Genomic DNA, 14,959 nt, shown 5'->3' with positions numbered 1-14,959 from the left:
TGGATTATTTAAAATACCCATGTATTTCTTTTCAGTTTCAGAATTCAACGCTATAACAGGCTGCTCTTTAGAATACACTGACCTAATTAAGAGGGTCTGTAACTCTTAACCACTTTCTACAGATGGCAGTGTATGCAGAAAAACCCATTCCTGGTCTCCTATGAGTAGCAGAGTGTGCAGGCAGGGTTACAGAGGAAGCTCCGCATGGCTGTCCGTCACAGGATTACAGAAGCCTTGCGTGGTCCCTTGGTCAGGCTTGAACTATGTGTCAAGGATCTATGTGGATCTATCTCTGCCAAAACAGCACCATTTGAAACCTCAGGATCCCTTGCTACTTTTCAAGGGACCAGTGGACGGTTCTCAACTCCCAGCAAACACGGAAAAAGGAGTCACTTACTTGAAGGGGTGAAGATGGCTCTTCAATTTCTCTTGTCTTTTTACACCTTTTTCTTTATTGTAATAGCTGCAGGCCAGAGGGTTACAAAATGAGTCTTCATAACCTTGCATTTGATCAAAGAGTTTTTTTTTTTTTTTTTTTTTTTTAAAGCAACATAGACGGCAGGCAGTTACTCTGTTGTCACTATTGTGGTTTGTCAGGACTTAAAAAAAATCTTTTGCTTAAAATTCATGGCATACTTGACTTATATAGGTGAGGTCATAATACTATGTTAATGCATTCATATGAAGCTTGGTGTTGGGAGAAGAGAAATGAGCCTCGTGCTCACCACTCTAGCTGTGTAAAAATGGGCATAGACAGCAGACTGAGGGATGGGCACATGCTCACCTCTGCTTACTGCAGCTACATTCCTCGGGCTTTCTTCTCTTTAGGTGTCCCCTCACTTCTCTCAAATTCTTAATTTTATCTTGCAGAACTTCAATCTGGAAAAATGTATTCAAATCATTACATTTTAACATCAGGATCTTTTTTTCTGCCCCCACCCTTTCTCTCTCTTTTGTGCCAGGGTTTGAACTCAAGGGTGCTTAACCACTGAGCCACACCCCCTGACCTTTTTATTTTTTTTGTTTAGAAACAGGATCTCCCTAGGTTGCTGAGGCTGGCTTTGAACTTATTATCTTCCCACCTTAGCCTCTTGGGCTGCTGGGATTGCAGACGTGTGCAACCGTGTCTGGCAACCTCAGGATTTTCTTTCCAAAATACTTCTTTCTTTTCATCCTGTTTACTGTGTTCCTTAGTTATAACTATTCAAGATGGCAATTAATTTAAAAACAAACAAGGCCTAGAATACATCTATCTCTGTATTCCAGCTGAAGTGTAATGGATAAACATTAACAGGTGCTTCTTTTATTACTGAATCCTTTTGTTGAACAGATGGTCAAAATATCATTGAGTCAAGCCACATTCTCTTCTCACACCCTGTTTTGTTTTCAGCAGGACTATCACTAAACCACAGGAGAATTAGAAATACTTTGAACAGTTTTCTATTTTTCATGAAATTATAAAAAAGGAGATTCATACAGTGGTTATGTCCCATCCTGCCAGATTCTGGTAAACTGAATCCGTATATATTTTATTTACTTTTTTGGTAAGGGGATGGAACTCAGGGTTGCTTGAGCTATATCTCCAGATCTTCTTTTAAATTTTTACATTTTGAGATAATCTCTTTACGTTGCTCAGGCTAGCCTTGAACTGGCAATATTCCTGGCTCAGACTCACGAGTTGCTAAGATTACAAGCGTGCACCACCATACAAGAACTGGACTTGGAATAACCTTACAAGGACATCATGCTGACCTCTTTATCAATGTATGCCTTATGATCCTTCCAGGCTCTGGCTGACTGATACAGTTCTCTCTCACAATGGATTGTATCATTTGGAAGAATAAAACACCTGCAAAAACCGATAACAACAACAAAAATAAAAACATGAGAAATAAGTTTATATTCTAATAATAAAAAACACAAGGGATAGATAGCAAAGAGAACTTATTATCCTCAAAACCCTTTACTAGTAGGTAGAAGCAGCGAGATTGGAGCTGATCCCTAGACAAGGGCAAATGAGAATGTGTCCCCTGCTACTGTTCCGGCAAAGGAGAGTGTCACCTCTCTGTGACTGAGATCATCCTTGAGATCACCTGGGGAGGCATCTTGCATTATGAACCCATGAATTGTTTCCACCCTAAATTCAAGCTTGGAAAGCCTGAGCAAATACACATAGAAAAGTAAAAGAGGCGAGCGCGCTACCGCTTGAGCCACATCCCCAGCCCAGAATACATCAGACACTAGAAAGGCAATATGTCAATCAATGGAAGGGTAACTGATGTGATACAGCAATTTGTATACGGGGTAAAAGCGGGAGTTCATAATCCACTTGAATCAAACCGTGTAATATGATGTATTAAGAACTATGTAATGTTATGAATGACCAATAAAAAAAAAATTCTTTTTAGGTATTAAAAAAAAAAAAAAAAGAAAGAAAAGTAAAAGAGGTATCCACAACCATAATGCAGATGGCTATTTGAAGAAATGCAGAATAAACAATGGGAATAATCATTCTGTTTCATTCATTTGGCTAAAAAAAAGAGCTTGTCTTAAGTACTCTGTCAAGTTTTCTCCCCCCTTCCCCCAGTATTGGGGACCCCTTGTTCCTCCATTAACTTTGAAGCAAAGAAAAAGTGTTAGGGAGACAGAGAGAAAGTAGGTGGGATACGGGTCAATCTCTACTGTCAAGAGAAACAAACCCTGGCCTAAATCTCTTAGCGTGTAATTCTAACAACTACAAGTGCCTGGAGACTAGTCCCAGAGATAAAAACCGTGGCAGAACTCACAGTACCCCATGTTCCCAAAGTGATGACATTAGGAAAAAAACAAATGTCTTGCTAATCATGTCAGAAAGAAAACATTTCTTTATCAAGAGAGTAAGTTGATCTGGGGAGGAACCAAAGACCACGTGAGTCCTTGAAAGCCACAGAAGATTCATTTCGCTTGCCTGTCTGCTAGACTTCAAGGATCTCCCTGTTCTCACAATCTGAGTCAGGTCAGGCGTTTTCTGCAACTTACACCCATCCCCAAAGGACACCAGTTTTCTAGAGCTTCTTTGTGACCCCTGTGTTTTGTTTCTGAGGCTGTGACTTTACAATGCTCTAAGGGACAGTGTCCATGCATGTGGAAGAGCCTCTCCCAGCTCCTATAACCGTTTGCATCTGCTTCTTGCTGTCTACTAAAGGGTAAGTGCTTAGGGGCAGGAACCCCAGGCCTGCTAAGTCAAGATGTGACAGAATCACCCTGGCTGGATTCCCAGTTGATTAGCCTTAATGAGAGATTGAACACAAAGCACACCCCTGTGGCTTCCTTAACCCCCAAGTGTCCTGGAGGCCAGGCCTTGGCCCACCTCTCCAAAGCCAAGTTGATACCTTTTACAAAGTGCAAGCGGTGGTGATCTGGGGGCAGGGGGCCACTTTGATCTGAAACCTAGAGAACACCTAAACCTTCTTACTTGTGTGTCACGCGGACGGTGGTTGGTAGGCCCACGGCATTGCTGCTGTCTGCCAGCAGCTCATCCCCGTTGCCACCGCCAGCGGCCTGGCGGCCTCCCAACACCCTGTGGCCTTCGTCGTGACGCTTGGCAATGCTCCTTGGCTGCAACACTTGCAATTCTTCTTCTTCCAGATTTATGTCATATATTTCTCCTTCAAATTCAACAGACAAGGAGCGTGTCTGCCGGGTATGGACAAATCGGGGCTTGTACTCTGCAAATGAGGGAAGTGAGGTTAATATGGATGATCTGATGCAGTTTAGGAAGGAAGAAAATGATCACCGGCACTGTGAGGGCCGTGAAGAGGGACAAGGAGTACAGGCTGCTCTGCTCTGGGGCATCGCGGGGCTCCGGGATTCACCTCGGGGAGGGGGGCTCTTGTTCTGACAGTGCCATCTCATGGTCATCTCATGGGAATCTCAACTGAGGGGACGAATCTAGGTGATCTTCAAGGTCCTTTCCACTGATGGCAGGTTGTGCACTTTTACACTTAGTTCTCAACATGAAACACTAAGACGTTTGGATAAAACTATTACCACTTATGATATTCATAATCCTTAGCTGGGTGTGGTGGCGCACACCTGTAACCTGAGACTCAGGAGGCTGAGGTAGAGGATTGGAAGTTCAGGGCTACCTCAGCAATTTAGAGAGACCCTGACTCAATATAAAATAAATAAATAAAAAGGAATAGTGTTTTAGCTAGTGGTAAAGTACCCCTGGGTTCAATTCCCTGTTACCCTCACCCCAAATATATACTGAGCTTTTACTATGCTTTGTACACCTTTTATTTATCTTGAATCTATGATCTTTTTTAAGATTCTCAAAACAAGCTCGTAGATTTGGTGTTATCATCCTTATTTTATGAATGAGAGAACTGAAGCTTTGACCATCTCATACATTCTGCAAGGCAGTGGGAGTTAGGACTAGAACCTCTCAGGCTATGGTTTTACTATGACTTTGGGCTGCTTTTGTAAAAAGCTGAATGTTCCAGATATCCTGTATTTGCACAAATAGGGAAAGATATGTTTAAAAAATAATTGAATTTTCCTTATGTCAGCCAAGTGACTTTCCATATCTGGCAAATGGAGGGTAAGTCAAGGCACAGGCCAGCGTGTTTTCTGGTGACCATGGAATGTTACTTACTAATTGCTCATTGGGTCCCACCCAGCTAAGAACTTTAATGTGCAAACATTGTCCCCTGTTTACCAGATGCACTTAGACTCTGTGGGTACACTCCTCTGGCCTTATCTCTCCAACCTGATGCTAAAATAAAAAGAAGGGGGCAAATCAGACAAGGAATCAGAATCTCTCTGCTCCAAGACAGCTCTTGTAGGACCTTGCCCTGTTCAGTTGAGTGGTGGGCCTCCATGACAGCAGGTCACAGGGCATGCCCACAAGTTCTACTATTGTAGAAAAAAGAAAGAAACTCACTTCTGCTCTCAAACACACAATATTCCATGCAATTGAAACAGCTTGTGCCCAACGTGGAAAAATATGTGTGATCTCTAACTTTCTAAAGAGAAGGAATGACTCTGCTTCTAAGATAAACTTTTGTGATTCACTTTTGTTCCCCAAGGAGAGTGTCAGGAGACCTTGTCCCTTGTTGGTTTTTAATTTCTTTTTTTTTCTTTCTTTTCTTCTTTCTTTTTTTAAAATTTTTATTTATTTATTTTTTTTGGTGCTGAGGATTGGAAGAGGGATTTTCTATCTATCAGGCAAATGCACTACCACTAAGCTACACCTCCAGTTCTGATTTTGAATTTGATAGCATTATGCGAATGATTTGAGACTGGAATATTCCCTCAGGAAGAAGGAAAATCTTCTTAGCTTTTTGGGTTATGTATTCTTTTAAGAATTTGTTGAAAGTTAATCGACTTTGAGAAAAATATGCACATATATAAAGAATATACTCATGATTTTGGATGAATGATCTAGGATTCATAACCCTAAAACCTCTCATCCAAGATAAAAACACCATTTTAAGGGCATATATTTTTCTCATGAGTGACTGGATTTCCAGATCTTGGCCACAGAATTCATGTTTCTTCTTTCCAAAGGAGTATAGAAAACCACCACAGAAGTGAGCCACTTTTCACATTATTCCACTAGATGGCGCCAGACTCTCATTCTTCTACTGAAAGTGTGGGCTGGCTGGTTTTCATATTTATAATAATGATAGGTATTTCAAAGTGGCCTGATAATATTTATAAATAGAATCCCAGGTCATACATTTCACACCAAATTCAACTAGTTTGACCCTGCCAGTTAACAATATCCAATAAGTTGACAAAATCTAAATATATATATATATATATATATATATATATATATATATTTTGTCCCATAACAGATTAAAATATATGCCCTAAAAAATAAAAGGTGTTTATGCTTTTCCTCTGAAATGCATATGCATTGATGCCTTGGATTATTGTTTAAAGCAACTTAAGGCAGACAAATCAGGACATTAGCATGAAAGTAAAATAAAATGGACTCTTTACCCTTTGGAATAACCATTTTATAGTTTTTATTTGTACATAAGTCTTGAATCTGGTGTTTTTACTAAACCTATTTTCATTCTATGCTTACGTGGGAATATTTAGAGAGTGAAATTTCAATTTAATATTAGCTTTCTTATTTTAAACAGAACAATGATTTTCTTTTGGTCTGAAACCTGTGCATTGATAATATCTGAAATGTGGAAAGGGGAACTTTTATCTATGGCCGTGGCCCGCCATTGCGGTGGTCACAAACGTTTGTCTTACTTGGAGTCCCCTGGTTTCTCAGGAACTGCCTCTGACTCTTCCTCTGGCTTCTGCTGGCTCGGTAACCAGACTCTCTGCAACTGCACTCTTTGTCCTTGTCATGGAAACCGCGAGAGTAGAGGTTCCGCGTGCTCTGCCTGACGGTGAGCAGGTCACTGGGCCCTTTACACTTGTGAATTCGAAGCTTCCCAGATGTGTCCTCAATGCACTGCCATTTCTGTAAAAGCCAATGGGAGAGGAGGTGAGGATTCAGATCCAGGTGTTATTTATTAAGGACTAGGGCCTTAGGAGTGCACCCCGCCCCCTTTTAAAGAAGCACTGTCCATGCTGTGAGAATGAATGAAGAAAGCCAAGTTTTAAGTGACCCTGCAATAACTCCGTTCTCAGTTCTGCTTCTTTCATTGTAGGCAAATACAGATGACGATGAAATCAATGGAAATCAGAACTACCCCAATGACACGGGAGCCCAAAACTGATATATGAATCCTCAGCATGCAGACTAAACAGTCTTGGAAGAAACACGTGAAAGCCCTTCCTTCACCAAGACCCAGGCACAGCTGTCAGGGCTGTTTTTCGCCAGACCCCTCTTGCTCTGGAAAAACAAACCTGGCTGCTTTGTTCTCTGGCCCTGAATTTCTAACACCAGACAGGGAAGGGTGGCTCATGAGGAAGACAGAAATGGGTTTAATCAGAGTCCATCCCAGGTGCTGGCAAACTGGCCAGGTTGCCTTTCATCTTCTTTTCTTACTACAAAACCTGCACACCCTGTAGGATGCTGCTAGGAGAAACAGGTACACATGGGAACCTGTCCTGGTTTTCTACTTGGAGCTACTTATCAAGCCTGCTGCAGATGCTATAGGTTCATTTCTAAATAAGTATGACCTGCTTCAGGGCTCAGTGTCTCCAACATTTCCTGAGTAACTGGTTGGAAAAACAGCCCTTCACCCTTGGAGTGGGGGAGGTCATTTCATGGGATTCTCTACATTTAAAGACTTAAATTGAGCATGTTGGGCACGCCTGTAATCCCAGCAGCTTGGGAGGCTGAGGCAGGAGGACTGCAAGTTCAAATCCAGCCTCAGCAACTTGGGGAGGCCCTATGCAACTTACAGAGACCTGTCCCCAAATAAAATATTAAAAAAAGGATGTGGGTTAGTGCTTAAGCACCCCTGGGTTCAATCCGCAGTACTGGCGGCGGGTGGAAGGACTTAGTAACTTCCTTTTACTTGCACCCCCACCCCTTCTCCTCCCTCATGTATTAACTTGGGAGTCAGGAAGAATACAAGCCTCAACTAGAAGTTGACCAAATTTAGTGAAAGTACTGAGAAATGAAGCATTATCAAACTTTTATCTTTTCCCCCTTTCTATTTATGAGTATCACCTATGTGCCTCTATGCATTGATACTTTAAATGCACACATTTCTAAATTGTGGCCAACACAATAATATCTGCAAAATTATGTGTTGTGCCACTTATATATTTCCAAATCTGATAAAATAATAAATATTTTTTAAAAGATTTCTTTCATGCACCATTTAAAATGATCTCCTATCTATCCCCTCATTGTGTCCATATCACATTGGGAGTAATATCTTGGTTGCAAAGTGTACTAATGCCAAGTTGAGATTGGCCAAGGGTCCCAGAAGGCTTTGGCAGAAGGTAAATGAAACTTGTACACAGAAATATCATGATGAACTAGAGACCTAGAGTCACCCTTCATTTTCTGTTAAGGGAATTTACATTGAAGAAATGCGACTCTGAGCTGCTTTGATACTTCTACTGGACACTTCCCAGACCCCAGATACATAGAGCTCATTCTATGATTTTGTTTTGGCCCTTTATACTCTTGCTGTCATTGAATTTGTTTGATTCAAACCATTTTAAAGTATACTTTTATTTGTGGGTTGGCTAGAATGTATATTTTATTTGTATTTATTTGTTTATTTTACTACCATGGATTAAACCCAGGGGTGCAGACCTTTTTATTTTTTTTATTTTCAGACAGGGTCTTGCTAAGTTACCTAGGGCCTCACTAAATTGCTGAGGCTGGCTTTGAACTTGAAATCCTCTTGCCTCAGCATCCCTAGTATCTGGGATTACAGGCATGCATCACCACATCCAACCTTGGCTAGAATGTCTTGAATGTTTCGCATCTTCTGTGAGAGAATCAAGGCAACCTATTAATGGACTCATGAAAAGGGAACAAACAAGAATAGTCTAAGGATTTAGAGAAGACTTAACTAAAAATAATGTGAAGTTAATATGATCAGGCCCAAGGGAGGTAGGTCACGTGTGGGGTTCTCAAACTTGGCTGGACCTTGGGATTTTCAGAAGCTCTCCAGGTGATTATTATGTGCAGTTGGGGTTAAAAGCCCCTGCTATACATTAGCAATTGGGGTCCTCTTTGCATCGAGTCCATTGGGAAGGAAGGAGGGATATATTTCAGAACAGCTCAGATGCATGAGTCTTTGAGGAGGATGTAGGTATCTACGGATGCGGCTCCTGCAAAGAAAGGTGTTTCTAGAAATGTACTGATGTAATTGGGTCAGAAAATGACTCCATTTGGATTATTAAATACAACCAGTGCATCAATCCTTCAGGACATGTGCTCTACTTAAGAATAACCAGTTTTGCCCATTCTCTCTCCAAGGTTATTGACAGGTGACTTACACATGGTTGAAAACTACATGTGACCCGTTGCCAGGTTCTGCTGGAGACCCTGGATTTCCAGGCCTCACAGTTATGTCCAATTAGCTCCAGAAGGTGCTGTGAAATTCTCAAAAAGTTTTCAGAAACTGAGAGACAACTACACTAAAAAATAGCTATATTCCATATAGGATTCTTGCTAGTGAAAAGTGATGCAAAATAAATAACTTTTCACAGCTCCAAAAAAAAAAAAAAATGGGAATTAGTGGTGCTTGAAGGTGTGTGTAGATCTATAACTCTTAAGTCCAAATGACTTGAGACTTGTCCATCTACCAGGTATCTACCTCTAGCATTTAATAAGTAAGAGTTGACTACTTGATGTCTCCAGTAGCAAAAGAAGGGGCCAGTGCATTCAAAGCCACAGGCATATAGGTGCTTAAGAAGCATTCTACCTTGTATCTGAAAAATGGAACCAATTTTATTTTTGAATAAATAATGGTCTGTCTGTAGTTGCAAATGACACTGACTTTGGTATTATTATTATTATTATTATTATTATTAATATTTTGAGATAGATCATGCTTTATTGCCCAGGCTAGTTATGAATTCTTGGTTCAAGCTGTTTTCCCATCCTACTTTGCTAGTAGTTGGGACAACAGGAGTGCACCATTATTCCTTGTGATCCTCCAGCCTCAGCTCTCCGAGATGCTGCGATTACAGGCACCTCGCTTCAAGTGTTCATTTTTATATCACACAATTATAGTAAATTCTTTCCTTTCTTTTTTTCTGAATTGTCATCACCAAATCTATTTAAAAATTTGCTTTTTTAGTTGGGCACGGTGGTGTACACCTGTAATCCCAGTGGCTCAGAGGCTGACACAGTTCAAAGTCATCCTCAGCAACTTAGTGAGGTCCTAAAGCAACTCAGTGAGACTCTGTATCTAAATAAAATATAAAAAGGGCTGGGGATGCAGTTCAGCGTTTAAGCACTCCTGGATTCAATCAATCCTCAGTACCAAAAAAAACCCCAAAAAACAAAACAAAAAACCTGCTTTTTTCTCATTGGCCCAGAAAAAATGATGGTGTAAGTAGATTCCGATGGAACACAAAGACATAGGCAGAATTTTTAGCAAATTTGTGTATTTAGAATCTAACTTACATTTTCCCATTAGCCAAATTCCTGGTTGATTTCCTGTGAGGATAGAGATCAAGGGAAAGAGAGTTTTTTTTTTTTTTTTCTTTCTGAAGAGGAGTTTAACCACACTAGTTGTCTGGCAGTGTCTCTGGTGTGGATGAGATATCACACAAAATCAAGTACACATATATGTGTGTATTTGTGCATACATGCACACACATGTACATCCACATACACTCTAGGTATGCATATTTTTACACATCTACCTCGGGTAAAGCAAGAGTCACTGACAAGTGTCAATTACTTTCTCTACCATGGACCCTCTGAAAGAGTTACAGACCCTATTAGATGAAGTAATTAGCTAAAGGCTTCGAAAATCTTCTTAGTGGCAAGCATACTAGGAATTTCAATGAAATATAATTACCACACATTTACCACAGTCATTTTAGTGTTCCATATCATGACACTTTTTATGACTGTGCAATAAAACCTTGAAATAGCTGCCACTAAAAATGGTGATTTTGCTGGGAGAGTTTATAGATGGAGGCAGAGAAAGGAAATTTTTGTAAAGAATTACTTCAAAACCAATGCTGCAAGCCATTTAAACAGTCAAAACAAGGAGAAGAGACGATTTTGCCTTCAGATGAAAATCTGAGCCCAGGGGAGGCACCTGTTAATGGAACGCGCAATCAGCCCCAGAAATGAGCTCTGCTCAACAAGGGCCTTTGCAGAAATTCAGCTGTCACACGGACTTGCTTTTTATCTACTCTCTTGAAGTTTATCAGTAAATCAGTTAATTGCCAGATCTGATTGTCTCTATTTTCACCCTCACTCTGCACATTCCTTTTCTGCTTTCTGGGAGTATATCATTTCAGTTCTTCTCCTACCTCTCTAATTTATCAGTTTGTACCAATAATTTAGTACACACTCATTCCACAAATATTATGCACATCTAGTGTGGGCACAGTGGTGGATAAAATAATTTAAATGATTTCTTCAGTTGTTATTTTATCTGAGTCTTTCCAACTTCACTGGAACCCAGAATAAAGAGCAAGGAACATGTCTCCTTAATTCTGAATCATTTCTGGAAGTTAGATCAAAACAGAATTCTTATGTTAGGTAATTTTGTATTAGTGTTTTTGATTCAATGTATCTGCCTATATATAAATCAGGAGGAATGGTTATTTGGTACAAGGGTACATGCATGGCTATTTAGATGAGAAATATATCAAAGTAGATCAAACCCCTTTCAAACAGTTTTGTTCATCATCATCTTTATCATCAGAACCATCAAACTCTTACTTGATGCCAGGGTCTGGTCTGAGTACTTTATATGAATTTATTCATTCTACTTACACAACTACCTTAAGTCATTTATTGGGACAGTGAATATTACCTGTATCCTGTCTTGGTCTTGGGAAGGGTATTGAATACCCCTTTGGAGTGGCTTGAAGAAAAATTCTAGACTTTCAAACTAGAAAGCCTGGATTTGAATAGAGCCCCCTCTATATCACGGCTCTGTGGCCCTCTGCAAGGCAGCTGTGAGAAGCCTGGGCAGAGCCCTGAGCATCACAGACTATCCACAGGAAGAAGCCAGCACATGGCAGGTGCTCTGCTATTACTGTTATCCATTCCCTCACACTACTGTATTTATTACTCAAACAATTACAGCAAATGTAAACTTGATGAGAAGGAGCCATTTTTCAATAGAGATAAGTACTGGGTTGGGCATCTGAAGACCTCACGTTGAACTGTCTTTTGCTGCTAACTCATGGCTTTGAGCACACTGCAGACTCTTTCTGTTCTTCCGGATTCCACACCTGGCCAAACAATACTTGCTTCTCCTGGCCTGGGGGGTAAGTCATGAGATTCAATTGTTAAGTGCTTTGGAGTTCTGAGGAGAAGATTCACTCCAGGAATCTGGACCAGACCTTTATAAATGTTTGCCTAATTCCTGAACAAACCAGTATTTCCTGATGGTAAACTGTACATAATAACTATTTAGAGGGGGAGGTTGTAGTTTTTATTTTATTTTATTTTATTTGAGAGGGGTCTTGCTATAATTCTTAGGCTGATACCAAACTCTTGGGCTCATACAAAACTTATGCCTTAGTCTCCCAAAAACTGGGACTATAGGTGCATCCCTCTATGGCCAAAAAAGGCTGTGACTTTGTCACATACACACATGAACTAACATTTGTCACTCTTCTAGAGTCTATTTTCCCGAGTTTTAGCCTCTTCGTGTATAAAATGGCCACAATATCTGTCATATAGAACAGTTTTCCAGGCACAGTGCTCAGCAGAATGTTAGATGATGGTACATCGCTGGTTACTTCTTCTACTTGAAGTAACAACTAAGCAATCATTGCAGTTTCTACACTTTGAATTTCATAGATTCCAGGTTGGTTAGGGATTTTTTTTATGTTCATATTTAGATCTACTTATGCCTGTTTTTACGAATAAGAAACAAAAAAATTGACTATAGCTTTTTCAAATGTAAACTGCAATGAACAAATAAAAAAATAAGAGACAAAAAAATGTAAACTGCAATGGAAGCTTAATTTGATGCACACACATGCACACATACACATATTGGTTCTCTGTTACTATGTATCTTATTATATGGATTTGGGCATAATGCAGGTCAAATCACGGTAATCTGAAATGTAATAATGATACAATAATTTTGACAATCTGATTTTGACAATTTGATTATCATCCTGTAGACCGTATCAACATCATGAAAACATAGTTCCCTGAAATATGGACATGAATTTAAACTTTTATGTCAGCACTGGGGAACACTAGAAAAATATAAATATTCTTGTCCAAACTGCTACTTAGCTCAAACCACTATCAAATTTTCTCAGCAATGTGAAATAGTTGTGTGTAGCAACTGTTTTTAGGTGAGTAGAGACCGGATGGGGTGTGTGTGTGGGGGGGAGGCGGGGGAGTGGAAAGGAGAAGCAGAAGAGAGAAAAAGGTTTCTTCATTTAGATTTTGACCCAATCATTTGGAAAAAATAAGTGTTAGAATGTTGTAAGAAGTCAGTACTTCAGGAAAAATACAGCTGGTGAACTAACCTTAGCCAACAATCAATAGCCAACATTTATTGAGTGCTTGCTGTGTGCCAGACATTGTCTCAGGTGCTTGATTTAATGTGTAACTCATAATTCTTACAGCAATGCTCTGTGGTAGGTATTATTATGTCCATTTTATAGCTGAACAAAGTGAGGCAGATGAAGTTAAGAAACTCACCATGGTCACATACTAAGAAAGTGGTGGACCTAGGGTGTAATCCCAAGGTACTTTGAATGGTGCCTTCAAAAGCAGAATGATTTGGGGGAGAGGGTGGGTCTTCAGATGGGCGTCAGTGAGGGGAGAGCATTTCGGGAAGGCAGATGTAGCAATTCACAAGCAGATCAGAAACTGGGATGAGCACCTGACCAGAGCAGGCTGTTGGGAAGTGGTGGAAAAGAAGACAGGGTGCAAAGAGTTTGGGGCCACACGTTGTAGTTTTTGTGTCAAGTGCCTGTTCTTACATTTGTTTCTGACTTGTCTGGAACCAAATGCACAGAAGCAAAAGATATAAAGAGATGCACAACTTTTCAGAAGTGTGCTTTAGTGGAGGTTGAGGCTAGAAGGCTGAGTGGTCTGCCCAGCCTGAGTACAGGTGGGAATTCAGTCGGAGGATGGCAGCAGGAGCTCAGTCCTTCGGGGTGTGCCCCCAGAATCCAGGGGTGCAGGGGATGCCTGGAGCCATGCTGTGCTTTTAACCAGGGTTCTGGGAGTTTCTGGAAACAGGCTGTCAATTTCTGGCAAATTAACAATTCTAGCCAGATCTTACTAGTAAATATCTTTTTAATTCATGCTCTGCAGGGTGTCATAAAGGGCCAGAGGGATATGGAATGTGTGTGAATGTATGTGTGTGTGTGTGTGTGTGTGTGTGTGTGTGTGTAATATATATTTATATATTTTTTTTTCATTCATTCAGAGGAACATAGATCCTGGAGCTAAACTGGTTTCTACTCAACAAACAACATTCTAATTTCCTTTACAATTCTATCAGCTTGCCTGGATATCATCTCTGATTTGTCATCGACACAATAGTAGAAAGGCATACTAAACTGTCAAGATGCTGGAATTTAACAACTCAACAAAGGACATTTGCTCTATGAAAAACAAATCAAGGTTCTCTTTTTCCCATGAAATGGCAGAGAATACATTAAAAAAAAATGTACTTCCCAATTGGATGCCCAGGGAATTTCTCTTTTATGCAACTCTAATTTAAGGAGATGATGTCTATACCTAGAGGAAGAAAAAAAGAAAAAAAATACCACCCAATAATACTCATTTGGCATTTATGGTTCTTAACCTGGGCTGTTCAGAGAAATAATCTCCAAGGACTTGAAATTGAGCTGATACCGCATCCCTACTCGAAAGGTTCTGACATAATCTACCTGAGGTGGACTTGAACATCAGCATTTTTTTTTTTCTTGGCACCAGAGAGTGAACCCAGGGGCATTTAACCACTGAGCCACATCCCTACCCCTTTTTAATATTTTATTTTGAGACAGGGACTCACTAAATTAATTACAGCTTTGCTAAATCGCTGAGGTGGGCTTTGAACTAGTGATTGACTCTCTTGCTTCAGCCTCCCAAGTGCTGGGATTACAGGAGTGAACCATCGCATCATTTCTAAAGATTCTGCTGTGCAGTCAGAGCTGAGAACCACACCCTAGGTGCTGTGAGTAGCTGTTACCATTAATACAAATGCCATTTGCAGTTTTGAAGGGAAAAATATACCATCTTAACCTGTCAAAGAGATTGTATGTCACAGGTTAGAAACTACTCAATTTGAGGTGAAAAGATGCAGGTTAGCTTAAGTTTTCTGGACCAAAACTTCCTTATCAGGAAAATGATACC

The 14,959-nt window shown here is 40.2% G+C and overlaps 1 protein-coding gene across 1 annotated transcript in view; it reads right to left on the bottom strand.

Moving 5' to 3' along the window:
* LOC113177100 (extracellular sulfatase Sulf-1) overlaps window positions 1-14,959 on the bottom strand; it is a 148,722-nt gene that overhangs the window by 16,693 nt on the left and 117,070 nt on the right. Inside the window, 5 exon segments of the mRNA XM_077800415.1 lie at window positions 398-463; window positions 785-879; window positions 1,753-1,849; window positions 3,455-3,707; window positions 6,256-6,472. Coding sequence (XP_077656541.1) covers window positions 398-463; window positions 785-879; window positions 1,753-1,849; window positions 3,455-3,707; window positions 6,256-6,472 — 728 coding nt within the window.

This window comes from Urocitellus parryii, chromosome 7 (assembly GCF_045843805.1).
Source record: "Urocitellus parryii isolate mUroPar1 chromosome 7, mUroPar1.hap1, whole genome shotgun sequence".
In the NCBI taxonomy this organism is placed as follows: domain Eukaryota; kingdom Metazoa; phylum Chordata; class Mammalia; order Rodentia; family Sciuridae; genus Urocitellus; species Urocitellus parryii.
The sequence above is the reverse complement of the archived record's forward strand: the minus strand, read 5'-3'. Positions and strand labels throughout refer to the sequence as shown.